Raw genomic sequence first — 14,348 nt, 5'->3', positions numbered from 1 at the left:
CTTCTTCTGTCAAACTTTCCCCTCAACAGGTCGATTCATTCTAGGTTCACAACTACGTCTCTGGCTGCTGTTGCCTGCTGGTGCTCTTCCATCCGCGTTGGTCTCCACCTGTGTGTGCGTCACAGTTCGTTGCATTTTCAGTCTACCTCCCCTGTACCACGTGACAGAGTGCACACATGTTATTCTGTCCAGGATGCTGTAAAAATTGTAGCTCTCAGGTGGCGTAGGAAGATGCTTGGATTTGTGTGGGTGTTGGAGGGAGGGGCAAACTTCATGCTGACAGTGAACGACGCTCACACTTGCCTCCTCAGTATCTTTTTTGAGGGGTGGGCGGCTGCTCCCACTCCCCCTCACCTGTATTACAAACATAAACAACAGCGACAGGACGGAAAAGGAGAGAAGGGAGGCATAGAGGCAGGAAAGAGGGTGGAGGTTGACGGTCGGTGATTGAGCTGATAAACAGGTGATAAACACTATAAACAAACATTCGTGTTTGTGCTCCCACCACCTTTAGCTTTCCTCTCGGCGACTTCGTGCTTGAAACAATCCTCTCATGAACTTTGCTTCGTCAACTCACCCATCCCTACTGTCTTGCCAGCTCTTCCTTCTTGCACACCTGACACTTTCAAGGAGGGGCCTCGTATATTCACCTTGTCAACTATTTCCTGCCGCCCACTGGCTGTCCTGTAGACTTCTCCGCTTTGTATACAACAGTAAGCCAGGCTGGCCTCATCGTCAGCTCTCCTCGACATGTTCGTTTGCATCAATAACATCTTCCATGTAAGCTCTTCCATATTCACATGATGCTCTCTACATTCTGATTCAATCAATAACTTTCATCCTTATCTGCGAAGACATTTGGAAGCACGTTGTCGTCATGGATACGAGCTCTCGTAAAGATAATTTCCTGGGTCAGCCAGATTTTCTTGATGTCCATTTCGACCTTAACCCCGATATCTTCCTTTCATCATAGTCCACACCTCTTGATGATGTGCTATTTCTCTACTTACCTTTCTTAATTTAAGATTTGTACATAGAGTAAAAATTAAACTTTAATACCTGTCTTCAGTTGGCTAACAAGGGATTGGAACAGTTTGGTATCTAGTTTTTGTCGATGCTATTTTGCGATGCTCTTGGTGTAGATGAGCCGAGGGCATGCGAACAACAATAGATAAAGTACGACAGATATTTTCAAATGTTCACAGACAGTTTAAACGCCTACTCATTCGTTTGTTAACGGATTCAAAACACCTTGCGTTGACTTACGTGACCTCTGCCGTCCGTTTTAAAGGGCACGCAACTCAGACACACCATTAAAAACATAAACTTTCGTTGTGAACTGCGCAGATTGCCCTGGCAAAATTACTTCCTTGTCGATCAACGGCTCCTCCCCCCCCACCCCCAGGGTCGTCAGAACCTCATTAACCACACAGGCTGTACATATACATGTATGTACACTCAACTTCAGTGGCGCGCGACGGCTCAGCCGGAAAAGCGTTGCGCGCGCATCACGACTATACACCGTTTGGTAGAGGGAGGTCTCCTTTTCCTTCCCAGTCATCTGCCTTCCCGAAATCTTTTTCAAAGAGATAGCGATCCGAGCTCGGTTTATTCATACTGCAAACTAGTTACAGTGACGTTACAAAGCTACAAGGAACGGAAACGCAGTACTTGGCTCGTGAAGAAATTACTTCTCCTCGACAGCGCGAGCCGAGAGGGCGTCCCACGAGGGCCGCGAGTGACAGCTGGCGGGCGCGAAGCAGACGATACGGTCGGTGTACAAGCGGCAACTGCAGCTTCGCACGGGATCGGACCGACAGGGGTTGGAGTCAGCGGAAACATTTCTACAGCTATTAGCAGAGGTCTGGCAGGTGTATATACACTCACACCACACACGCACGCTCGCAGCCAGTGGGTGCGGAAACTATGGAGCGAATCTACACGTCCATCGCAGAAAAGAGTGACAGGGTGAGTGAGCATTTAATTTCGGGGTGAATGGTTGAGGAATGTGTGTACTCTAGAGCTAATTGAGAGAGTTTTAAGAGAAAGTTGCCACTCCTTTGCTTTCTGTCTTTTTTTTTCTTTCATTTTTCTCCCAGCCAGCCTTTTCCTTTTATAATTATTTTTATTCTTTTTTTTTCTTCGTACATCCTTCCCACTGTCCACTTTTTTTTCTTGTTGAATATATACCATGGATGTTTAATACTTTCTTGTGACTGTTAAGACATTATGATTTATCCACATGTGTCAGCCGTTTATATATGTTCTACCTAATGTTCATCCATAGCGCTATGTATGTATATAACAGAACAATTACAAGCACGCTTTTCAGGCAATCGCACGCACCTGCAGCGAATAACACACATACACACATACAACCCAGCCACACACACACGCATGCATGTGTGGCCCGCAAATCTGTCAACATCTCTATTTATTTTATCTCTGCTGTCTTATCGATCATAGATGGTTCCATTTCGCTATTTCCTGTCACATTCTTTCTCTCACATCGTGTCATGCCCTGCGCGTTCTTGTGTGATGTACCTACTGTGCTGACACTCGGGCGGCCCTCGAAACATATCTCTATTTTTGTCACTTACACGAACATACGTGTTTGCCGGTGTAGGTGTGCGTGTGTCATGTGTTAATCCTTCTCTCTCACATGTTTTTTAAGCTGGATGTAAGTAAAGGTGCGTCACACCTGAGTACTGTCCTAGTGTATAGTAAGCCTGTTAATCGTTCCACTGCCACCCTGTGAAGTATTACAAGGGGGTGGATTTTGTTCTTTGCGGGATTCTCTATCTACCCGGATAGTTTCTTGCTGACCAAGCAATCTGTGGAAACCACGATGTCAGAATTCCTTCCTAACCGGGTTCTTTGAAGTCCCTAGAAATAAGATGTATTTTGAAAACTTATAAATGAACTTTGGAGATGAAATATTCGCGCTCGCAGCATTCCATGCTCAAGTTGTAAATTAACAACATTCCAACCACGGGTGGCACATTGTTTTTATTGTCAGCGAATGCCGGAGGGTGTTGTTGTCATCATTCCTTCTACTCAACTGTCTCTTGTCGCCTTTTGTTTCGTCTTGGGGATAAGAAATTAGCTGTCCCTGTCCTTAATTTGTGGTAGTAGATGAAGGAGGGCGTATTACAATAACACCCATGCCCAGGCCTCGTGAGTTCCTGCAGCTGGTAGATTGTGAGGTTTGTGTCGGGCAGCCCTGTGTTGTATATTGATGTTCTGCTGTGTTGTCTTATCAACACGTGCGTGACATTACAAATGTCAGGCAACATCCACTCCCACCCCGAGTTTGTAGTTCGTTCGTGTTGTGTTATCCAGTCTTAGGCAACACACCCCGAACATGAAGAACAGTATTTTCCCTCCGATGTCAACCCGAACCACCTTGAAGGGTGATTTGGTGCATGCGGACATGCGGTTTGCATGGAATCTGTTCGGATCTTCGCAGGTGTGTGGGTGACATCTTGTACAGTTTTGATGACAGGTGAGGAAACTCTTACCACTCGGCTTCCTGTGGCGAAGACAGCCTCGCTAGAACTTTGAAGCTTAAGGTGTCTCGATCGTTTGCGTCGATACTCACCTTTAGCTTTGCCATGTTCTGCTCTTTTGTTTTATCTACCTTTATGCAGGTGTGAGATTCCGGCTTAGGCCTGGCGAGACATCAGCTTTGTGGTCAACATAATGATCTGGTCAGTTCATGTGTTTTAAAGCAGGGACCACTTGGTACAACTGTTATTCAAAATTATTTCTGTTCTTTATTGTTTTTCGCTGGCAGCAGTGAAAACCAGTAGACTTGGTGATCCCCTGAGACTAGATGCAGGACATACTAGCTGCATGGCTCAGGGGTGACCGTCAGGTCAGATAGGCTATTTGAGGCCTTCACTAGTTGGCAACATGCGCCTGACCCCTTGGCCGTTGGGTTTTACTGAACGCCGGTCACTGCAGGCATTAGTGAATGGAACAACTGATCACCAGTTTGGTCTGTGCATGTTTAAAAACCGGTACAACTGTTGTACAAGTGTCATGATTAGTTCCACCGATTGCTCCCTTTGCTTCCAGTGCTAGCACACTTTTTTCTCTAGTGAGGGAGACAGGCAGAGCGAGTCAGTGTGTATGTATGTGCGTGTAAGTCTGTTACTGAGGCATAATGGTGGAAGCATGGGACTGCCTACAGTGGTTATAGGTGTATCTGAAGTGAGTGGTGCATGGGCTTCCACATAATGACATGCTAAGTTTCGCATCATTCTCGGCTGTTCGGCTAAGTTGCTTTGCGCAGGTGAGAAAGTTCGCGGCCCTCTCTCAATCGTCACCTGCCTCATCCTCAGCCTGCTCACCGGTAATTGGCAAGCATCGCGTGCTCACCTTTTTTTCTGTGTGCTTTTAATTTCTACAAAAGTTATCTCCCGCCCTCCACTTCAACCCTACACTCATCCCTGCCTCTTATTAGACTGAAACATTACAGGGCAAACATTACCGGGTTGCGATAATCGATCTTTAAATCAGCATTAGTACCGTCATGGTATCGTCGTCCTCGTCCTCATCATCATGATGTTGCTGTTGCATTATTGTATCGTATTATATAAAATCTGAACTTTCTAAGGTACAAATACTGGAAAAAAATTATGATCTGGAAACTTGTTTTTCCCTGGCGAAGGAATTTGCCGCACGAACCGCCAACTACTGGCGTCCGCGGATGTTCGCTGAAGTGGTTGCGCTCTTGTGAGTGAAGTGTGTTCATCATCTAGCTCCGCCAGCCTGCTTTGATACTCCAAACAATATCCGTTCGAGTACGCGAAGGCCTCTGTTTCACTTCCAGATCCCTTTCCTGTAACACTGCTTTCATCAGCTTCAAACACATCCTCAGACATAACAAGAGCCCACAAGGTTTTTAAGACATGGCGAATTCGACCTCCGATATTCCTTGTGGAGGCTTCGCCGAGCAAGACATTCACAGTGTCTTCAACACAAAAACAAGCGTTTCAAGTTTTAACGGCTTTGGACCGAAGCTGGAGTGACTCCAGCGGTTAGGTGCTAAATATAGTCGGACCTGCGTTTGTGAATGCGTGACCATTGACGGTGTTACGTCACGACTTGAGAGTGCCGTGCAGGTGTCACGTTCTCAGATATCACCCTTGCCTCAGAAATCCACTTCTCTAATGCGCATGCGCCATCGTTAGATACATTTAAATAAGGCGGAGTCATATGCCTCGAAATCTGCCTTCCACGCGTATTTAGCTCTTTAAAGGTGTCTTCCCCAAGTACTATTTAAAATATAAGCGGCATATCCCTTTCGATATTGTGAATATTCTAAAGGTGTTTTAAAAAATGTATTAAGTGTATTAAGAATCTAAGTATGACGCATGCGCGTTGTTGAGGCGGATTTCTGAGGCAAGGAAGAGTTTTGAGCGCAGGACACCGTATGCACAAAACTGACCATGACCTTCTGGAGAACGTGACGACACAAACAGGTTTATGCTCGTGCGACACGCAGTGAGCAGCGTCCCGACCTGGGATTATTGCACGACAGCCTCTACCTCCCACTTCTCATTTCTGTATTTCTACCGACGGAGACAGCTGGGTCATGAGGTCGGCCGTCACCATGGAAACGACCGAGCACCCGCTGCCAGCAGGTGACGTCGCACGGTGACGTGACAAGATCTTCACGCACAGCGTCGCCTGTTGACGCGTCACGCTCGACTGGTGCACCGTGTAAGCATTCACTCGCGATGAACATAAAACAAAATTTACATCTATAAATAATGGCATCGAAATAAAAAAACGGCAATAACAACGATGGCTGGATGAGTGCGCATCCGCCATCAGCGCCCGAGTTTTACTGTCTGCGCGGAGATAGATGGCCATCGCACAGTTATATTCCCAAATGTACCTCCGCACTGCACTGAACTTATTTTACATCCTTTGTAACTCCATTTTAGTTCGCTGGTGCATACCGTGGGACGAAAGATTATTTTTTAAAATATAAAGAATTAAAGTTTTTAAAGCTTGTGACAATTAAACCGTTGTCGTTGTTGCTATTTACGACGACGATGATAAAAAGTAATTTAGTTTTGAACACGACAAAAAAAAAAAAAAATTAGTGACCACCAAAAAACTTCTTTTGTATATCTGTTTTAAAATAGAGATTGCAATGTAATGTTGCATCATGGCATTTACAAAGAAGGATTTTACTGATGAAATATCCATTTGTAAATGTCTATGATAGACTGGAAGTGATAGCAGCTCTTGAATAGACCTTTTCTCAGCAAACAAACAACCTCCTTGAAGTAAGAAAGCATCAATGAATGCTGCAACATTCCTGCAGCGTGGATTTAAGATTTTTAATCAGATGGGTTTTCCCCCGAGAATAAATATTCTGTTTCTTTATCTTAAATATATTAGTCGCAGGATTCACACCACGTCAACGGAAACTGAAAAGGCTGTTGTGTTTCATGTCAGTGAAGCCAATCTTTTGTTGTGGCTGTCAGTTGACCGATATTGTGCATGGTTATTCTCAGGATTTCTGGAATTTGCCTTTTTTAAAATTTCAATACTTTTTCTTGCTGCTTTTTTTTTTTTTTCATTCACTTTTTCTGTTGCTGGTCTAATGAAACTTTTGTTTTCGTTTTTCTGTTCCCCCCTCACGTTTTTTTGGCAATGGCATTCATTATTTATCCAGTTAATCTCTCACATACTTTCCTAGTTTTTAGAGAGCTAAAAGATGTTATGATCTGTTCAAGACTGCTAAATAAGCTGTAAATTCAAATAATTTCACTTTCACGACATAGTGCTCTTAGATCGAGTGTTTTCTACTTTTAAACTCGTATCTATTTGATGACATCAACATGGGGAGGCAACTGAATGGCACCGGAAGCACTAGATTGTACCGATGACCTTTTATTATAAAAAAAAATACATGCACCTTTTCCCACCCTCAGAACGTGCACCTCAAAATCTGGAGTAAGCGAATTTGATATCAGGTTTACGAGTTTACACCCTGCAGTTTGACAGTTTTAATTAACCCACTCCGTGGTCCATTGCTAATCCTGTTTTGCTAACAAATTTTTAGCGATTAAAGGTTATACATTAATGTTTGTGAGAAAGAGGGGCACAGAAAAAAAAATAGTGAATACGATATTTATTTTGCCATCACAGTGTTCAGGTCGAAACAAACATTAAAGCTCAAAAATAAAGAAACAGTGAAAAAAAAAAAAAAAGAAAAAGAAAAAAGAAACAGTCCTGATTGTTATTTATGCAATTTCACAGGAGGCTTTTGTTGCTGTGTCACTGAAATTCGTGACAGAGAACTAAATTTCCAGGTAAATAAGCGTAGGTGAGCGGTATAGGCTTTCCTAAGCTAGCTTTAGAAAACCACTGAGCATGATGGGATGTCTGCCGGTGTCGTGACCCAGGTAACCTCTTGTCACGACCGAGTTCGCCCCTCCATTCACTGATAGCTTATTTCGCATGACTGCTTCTTTATATAGTTTAAAATAATAATGCAGCTGTTTACCAGAAAGCAAACAACTGATGTTTAGACAGTGTTTAAAAGGGTAGAATATACATTTCGGGGTAGAGAAAGGCGTAGAGATTAAAAGGCGTGAGTTAAGTCACAATAATGTATCATTTGAAAGGAGTGGTTCGTTTTATATAGCGCATGCTCACCCACGTATGGACCCTGTTCTTAGCGGTTGAGACAAGAACGAGACATGGATAACATACAAAAAAAGAAACGATAAACAACAGTACTGATGACTAATATCAGACAAATATAGAAAACACAAATGGGAATCGGGTAACAAAACGAGTAGCCAATAGACGGAAAAAATGTGGGAAGATTTAAGATGTGAACTGTTGGGGGTAATGCTCAAGTAAGAGGTGTGTTTTTAGTTCACATTTAAAGGATGCGATGGTTAGTATGTGGCGGATATGGAAGAGAGAGAGATTCATTGTTGTGCTGCACAGTAACTAAAGCTCGTGCGACCCTATGTTGCTGTTCTGGTGACAGGAATAGGATACGGTCATCAGACGAGAAGCGGAGTTGTCTGTCTAGGAAGTGGGGAAAGAGAAGTTCAGAGAAATAGTCAGGGCAAGATCCTGCAAAAAAATTAAAACACAGCACGGACAGTTTGTACTGAATGTGAGAACGAACGGGTAGCCAGTGCAGAAAACGAAGGAGAGGGGTGACATGGTCCCGGGTGGGTGGGAGTATCTGCATAGCACATCACTGCATAGGTTTCGAACCGGATACTGTGTGTACCTTTGGCCGCAGACAGTGGTTCTCTAACCACACAGCTATCTGACATTCCCGCGATAGCTTGGTACTAGGAGAATGAGGATAGGGAATGCTAGATGTTGGTTCTTACCTTGTGTCAACACCAGAGGTGGTATTAGCAGAATGAGAAGTGGTGTAGCAGTCTAGTGAAATAGTGCAATAGTCTGGACAGAGCAGTGTTGTTGACATAAATAGTCTGTGGTGGCTGTGAGAGTCAGGACTTCATGACCCTGGCTGCAGGTCATTGCTAGAGCTTCACCAGAAGTATCCAGTCATGTATCCGAAACTTATCTACCTGTCACTTTCTACTAACCAATAAGGGCTCGAAACCGCCTTTGTCAATGAGATACATTTCCAAAGAGATTTGTGGTGAAAAGGAAGCCAAACTGGAATAGTCACAGTTCCTGATGAATGAATATGCTCCCTTTATCACTCAAAGGCTATTTCAAAGGGGAGACGACTCACCGTCATCTCTTACCTCACCTGGACGTTCAGTGTCTCTTCCACAATCTGTTCTTGCTGTACACGGCCACACTATATGAACCGTTGTACTTTTGCGGTACATTCAGCTTCAGACATCTTCCGGTTGTCTTTTCTCAGCCTTCCGAGGTAATAAAAAGGATAGTTTATCTTCATCTGCTGACCTGATGACGCGATGACGCCACGTGCGCGTTACCGAGCAGCACGTGCGTGCTCTGTGCAATCAGAGCAAACGAACCGTGAATAAAGAGCCAGAAGCGCATGCTGCCTTCGGTTACAGATGGAACAGCAGCACTTCATCCTAGTCTCCTCCATAAGCATGGATGTTACGATTGTACGGGTGGCTATGGATACAACAAGCAATGTATAATGAACGTGATGTGTATTATCAAACATAACGGATATTGTCATTATTCTGTTATGATAGGCATATATTTGAGAAACTAGATCCTTCACTTTCTTTCTCACGGACGCGCGCGCTCACTCACCTACTCACCCATCCTGCACCCACGCTCGCGCACGCATGAACACACCCACGCACCGTTTAATGATCGGAAGCAGAGGTGCGGAGGATGACAGTGTTTGACGGAATTGTGGGATAAAAAAGTCACCAGCGACATGTTTTTAGTGCATTAGCTCGTTTGATGTGAACAAGTTTATTCCTCGCGGCGATTTTACACTTCAGAGAAGAGGTGAACGGGGATTATAGTGAATATATCTACATTTGTTGGTGGCGCTGCTGCTTTTGGATCCTTGGATCCCAGCTTGTTCAATTACAGGCTTAGAGCTCTGTTGCTTTGTTTGATGCTAAACACTCCCACAGTTGTCTAGTTGCCTTTTATCTCCATCCATGATTTTTATTACCTTATGGACGCTTTGATCTTACTCTGTTTCATGTGGTTTTTAATATACAGAGATGAAAGAATAGCCATCACACACACACACACGCATAATTCCAAACGATGTATAACCGACTTACTCCTATAAACACTGTTGCTAATGGCACTCCGTGCATGTCCTCTCAGAAAGCCGGTCTTTGGCCAAAAGCCAGAAGACTACTTCATACTTTTTATTTTTATGTTCTTAGGTTTCGTACATGCACTGCACTTCTATCGCACACAGCAAGACTCACAGTCATTAGGGGGACTCCCCTCCAAACTGTTTTTTTTCTCTGAACACTTACAGAGCAAAAACGAAAGAGTAGTGTTCACTGCGTTTTCTTTGAAATCAGTATAAATGGCCAAAACCACTTTCTCACTTTGGGATGAAATTGCATTTTTGTTCCACCAGTGTTTTCCTCGGCTGGTGTAACGTCCACCAACTGCTGTTAGCAGCAGCCATGGGGACATGCTCCTTCTTGCAAGTCGTGCACCTTCAGCTTCGGGTGTGTGTGTGGAGGGGGAAGGGGTAAGGGGGAGGAGGGAAATGGTCGAGTATTTTCATCATTAGCTTCGCGTCCCTGGCACGAAGAAGGTAAAGACGAGCTGCTTGCAGCGTGCACAAAGCATCCGCAGCATTCTTACTCGGTGTGTGAGGCGTGTGATAGGGCCTTGCTCCTAGCAACAGGTGCAAATGTTCTTGTTTGTTCCCCCTCCCTCCCCGCTCCCCGCAATCTCTAGAGTAGCTGTAGGTCGTCGGTTTTCTTCACTATGTATAATAAAAAGTTGCGCACTTGCCAAATATCAGTCGGGTATAAAAAGATTAGTTTTCACCGGTACGTCTAGTACTAGAATTACAGTTGGTGAAACGTTCATCAGTGACCGACTTCCTCACATGCTCTTTTCCCGCCTCCCACTTAAAAAAAATCCCCTCAAATGTATTGACACACTGCCGACTCGCACTCGCATACGAAAAAGATCGTTTGCAATAATCATAGCCCGTGTTGTATGTTATCCGTGTGCGCGTGCTTGTGCGTGAGCGCGAGTGGTCGGCTGCGTGTTCGCTTCTTCAGGCGTCCAAAACTTTTTTTCTTGCTGCGTTCTTTTTAGGAACACCGATATAACAGCCACCTGCAATCAGCTGCTCCCGCACACTAATGTCAGTCCCGAGATAAGTCTAACATTATGGGGAGATAATCATATCCCTTATAGACTCCCCTTGCTCAGAAGCTTGTGTGAGATTTGGCGTTGAAGTCTTTTCTCTAGTCCATTATTGATTCTCATCGCCCGGCAATTCTTCAGTCCTGACGGTTTTACACAGGCATCAATGGAAGGGAAAAACAAGCAGATAAGAAACACTCTTTTATCTTAATTTGCTCCTGAGAAACATCTCGAAGATGAAGCTGCATCTAACCACGTGATGCTTTCAAGGGCAACAAATTCTGAGATAAAGAAAGCGCTATTGACGGTTGATAAAATGGCGAAAGAAATTCCGAATGTTTCAAAATTGTATCTCTAGCTGGGGGAAGAATGCCTACATTTTATTTGAGGTTATGAAATGTACACCGTTACCGATTTCTTCACTAGCGACCTGCTGCGCTTTGTGCCTCGTGTCAACGTCCACCGCCATGTTGGTTTGGCAGTGCAAAAAAGGTGCATTTACATTGCCAACATTCTTCTACCTTTGATTATATCCAGCGTAGTTTGTTGGTAATTTTTCTAGACTGCATAGGTAGATGAAATCCCCTCAGTCTTGAGTGATAAGGACCGTACTAGCTACCCTGTTATCAATTCGTCATCGTCCTTTTTCTCTCCACATCGCTCCACCAAGATCACAGGCTAACGTTTAAAAGTTCTTTGCCCTCCACACTCCAAACGAATGTATAAAATTATCGTCTTTCTGCATCTTAATGATATCATTAATGAACTATCACCTGACTGTTCACATATTTAAATCAGTCTGTGTACGACCAGACCTCCATGCTGTGTGTCTGGAGCACCTGGAGCACTCATACCTCGCGCGTGCATGAAGTAGTTGCTTGAAGCAAAGAAGAGACATGCATGTAATCTCGTACATAATTGTGAGACATTCACATGCCTTGAAAAGCACATATCGTAGGAAAGTATTAGACAGTTGCCTCCCTCGAGGCTCAGACACGCATAAATCGTACATAAGTGTCAGACATTTATGTGCCAAAGGAAAACCCGCACTGGTTGTGCATAAACTGTTTTATAGATGTGTTTCCGGGACTCGCACTTTCGTGTAAATGCAACAGCGATTTCCATCTTTTCATTTATATATTTTTTTTCTTCTGTTCGCCATAAGTGGAACCCAGGAAAAGAAAAATTGGCGAAGTTTGTAGATGTGGATGCAACAATAATTTTTGAGTAATTTTTGTGAGAAAAAGCCGGCATTTACATACAGCGGTTGGTTTGCTCGGGTTTTGACTTTCAACAGTAGTTTCAGTGAAGAAAAAGCGGGTGGGGAATGGCTGTGCGGCCTTATCATCTACCCACAAGCCGACACACTCACAGATGATGTTCACACGTGGACAGGCTGGCGACTTGTTCGCTCGATAAGAGGAGGGACCCTCTCTGTCTTCTCTAACCCCCATTCAACCCTTGGAGCCTTTCTTTTGGCCATAATCATCAGTGTCTGAGGTCTGGCAGGAGCTTCGATTGGTCCTGTAGAAATCGTACGTAGTTTGGGACGGTATGATCGATAGAGCCGTCTTCTTGACAAAGATGATAGCCCACCTCTGTCCCTCAGCCCCCAGATCCTAACCCTGCCATCCATAAAGGGAGGAGATTCCAGCTCTTGGGCAGTGCTGGTGAGAGAGAGAGAGAGACTTACTTTATTATTATTAGTGTCTGTGACTGAAAAGGGTGAACAATTCCATACATTTAACATCACATCTGATTTAGGAAAAAAAAATAATCAGTGAATACATAAAAACATAAAAATTGTGTGGGCATGTGTTTGAGAGAGAATTCGACTTCTTTTTTGGGCAAACCATTTGGTTTGATTTAAGGGGGAAATTATGCATAAAACATCAACAATATGTGTTTCATAGAGAGAATCCGAGACACCCAGCCGAACGCACACACAAACACTGAGTATACGACATCATCATCATCATCATCATCATCATCATCATCATGACATTCAACATTCTTTTCTGAGCGCCAGGGTCTCATCATAGACAAACTCATAGCATGCGATGTCTAGTAACGATTCAATCAGCAGCTCGATAATGGCGGCAATACAAGAAAAGTCCTGCTGAAGACCAGGGTCGAGTTCGCCTCAACAAGTGATTGGCTGAACTGATGACTGGCCAGCGAGGAGTAATGTGGAGGCTTTTACAACCTGCGGTGAGATCGATCAAGTGATATTTCGTTACAGAACATGCTGACATCAGCTGAAACTTTCCCGTCATGTGGAAAACTACGAATGAAACTCGTCTTGTTGTCTGATGAGCCCAGTGATCGGATCTTGTAGACATGATGTGTATATATATCTAAAACAAAGCTAATGAACATTTCGTCAAAGACATGATGTGTGTATATATATATAAAACAAAGCTAATGAACATTTCGTCAAAGACATGATGTGTGTGTATGTATATATAAAACAAAGCTAATGAACATTTCGTCAAAGACATGATGTGTGTGTATGTATATATAAAACAAAGCTAATGAACATTTCGTCAAAGACAAAGCTAACAGATCACGAGAAGTGGGCAAGGGCTACTAAGTATTTTCCCGAACCAGGAATTGTGGGATTTTTTTTTTTGTTTGTTTGCCAGGAACGTTTTCGCCAAGAAAACTTGCTTAGTATGCAGACAGTGAAATCTCGCGTTGTTCTCGTTCTTCTTTGGCAGATGCTCAGCGCAGAAACATTGCCAGTTCAAACTTTTTAAGAAGTAGTACATGCGTTGCCTAGCGATTCTGGGACAGAATTTCATGCCAGTGAAAGGTACCGAGTGTATTAGTGCACATAGCATCTACTTCTGTGTATAGGGATCGTACTTCGCTGTGAGTTTCAGCAAAAAATATCAGTTGCAAGACTTTACTTTCTAAGAGACTGACATCACCGTTTGACTGCCAGCAGGAGGTGAAACAAAGTTCATTCATTGAAAGAAACAGTCTTCTTAGGTTTCTCCGAGCAACTCTTGTCAGACCAAACGTTATGGTCATCTCGACCTGCTGGATGTCGATGCTCCTTCTCGAATTCACCGTTTTCCCGCCTCTCCTTTTTCTTAACGTCATCTTTTTTTTTTTCGTCACCTTGCTTTCGTCAGCTTTTTGTCGTCATGTTATTTTGACGTCACACCTTACGTCTTTTGCTCAAGCAACTTCCCAAGTGACACCCAGCACACTATACTAGATCACGTGTGTACACTGCCTCACCCGCACTTGTCCGTTACAATCACCTTGGTTCGTTAGTCGCCATGTTTCAAAGAGTTTCTGTCTCGACTCTCCACGTTTGTTGTCTAATTCCGTGGTTGCCGCAATAAACCTGTAGCATGCGCCGCCAGGACCTGAAAAACATGCCTGTACGCTGCACGTGCACCCCTTAATGCAGCAAGGCTCGTGCGGGTTGATTGATCGAGGACCTATCCTGGAACCGCTGTTCAGTGTGAAGAGATCAAAGACCTTCTTGCTCAGACATGGCATTGATGTCTCCTTTCTCTGTA

At 43.9% G+C, this 14,348-nt stretch overlaps 1 protein-coding gene across 2 annotated transcripts in view; it reads left to right on the top strand.

Annotated features, from left to right (window-relative positions):
- The first annotated feature begins 1,526 nt into the window (after positions 1-1,526).
- LOC112565532 (four and a half LIM domains protein 2-like) overlaps positions 1,527-14,348 on the top strand; it is a 58,867-nt gene continuing 46,045 nt past the window's right edge. Inside the window, exon 1 of one of the 2 annotated variants that reach the window (XM_025240998.1) lies at positions 1,527-1,968. In XM_025240998.1, the coding sequence (XP_025096783.1) occupies positions 1,927-1,968 (42 nt within the window). In that variant the 5' untranslated portion in view covers positions 1,527-1,926. The remainder of the gene's footprint in view (positions 1,969-14,348) is intronic. The other variant, XM_025240997.1, reaches the window with a different exon arrangement.

Source organism: Pomacea canaliculata, linkage group LG6 (genome assembly GCF_003073045.1).
Source record: "Pomacea canaliculata isolate SZHN2017 linkage group LG6, ASM307304v1, whole genome shotgun sequence".
Taxonomy (NCBI): domain Eukaryota; kingdom Metazoa; phylum Mollusca; class Gastropoda; order Architaenioglossa; family Ampullariidae; genus Pomacea; species Pomacea canaliculata.
This window is presented reverse-complemented; position numbering and strand designations above follow the sequence as displayed.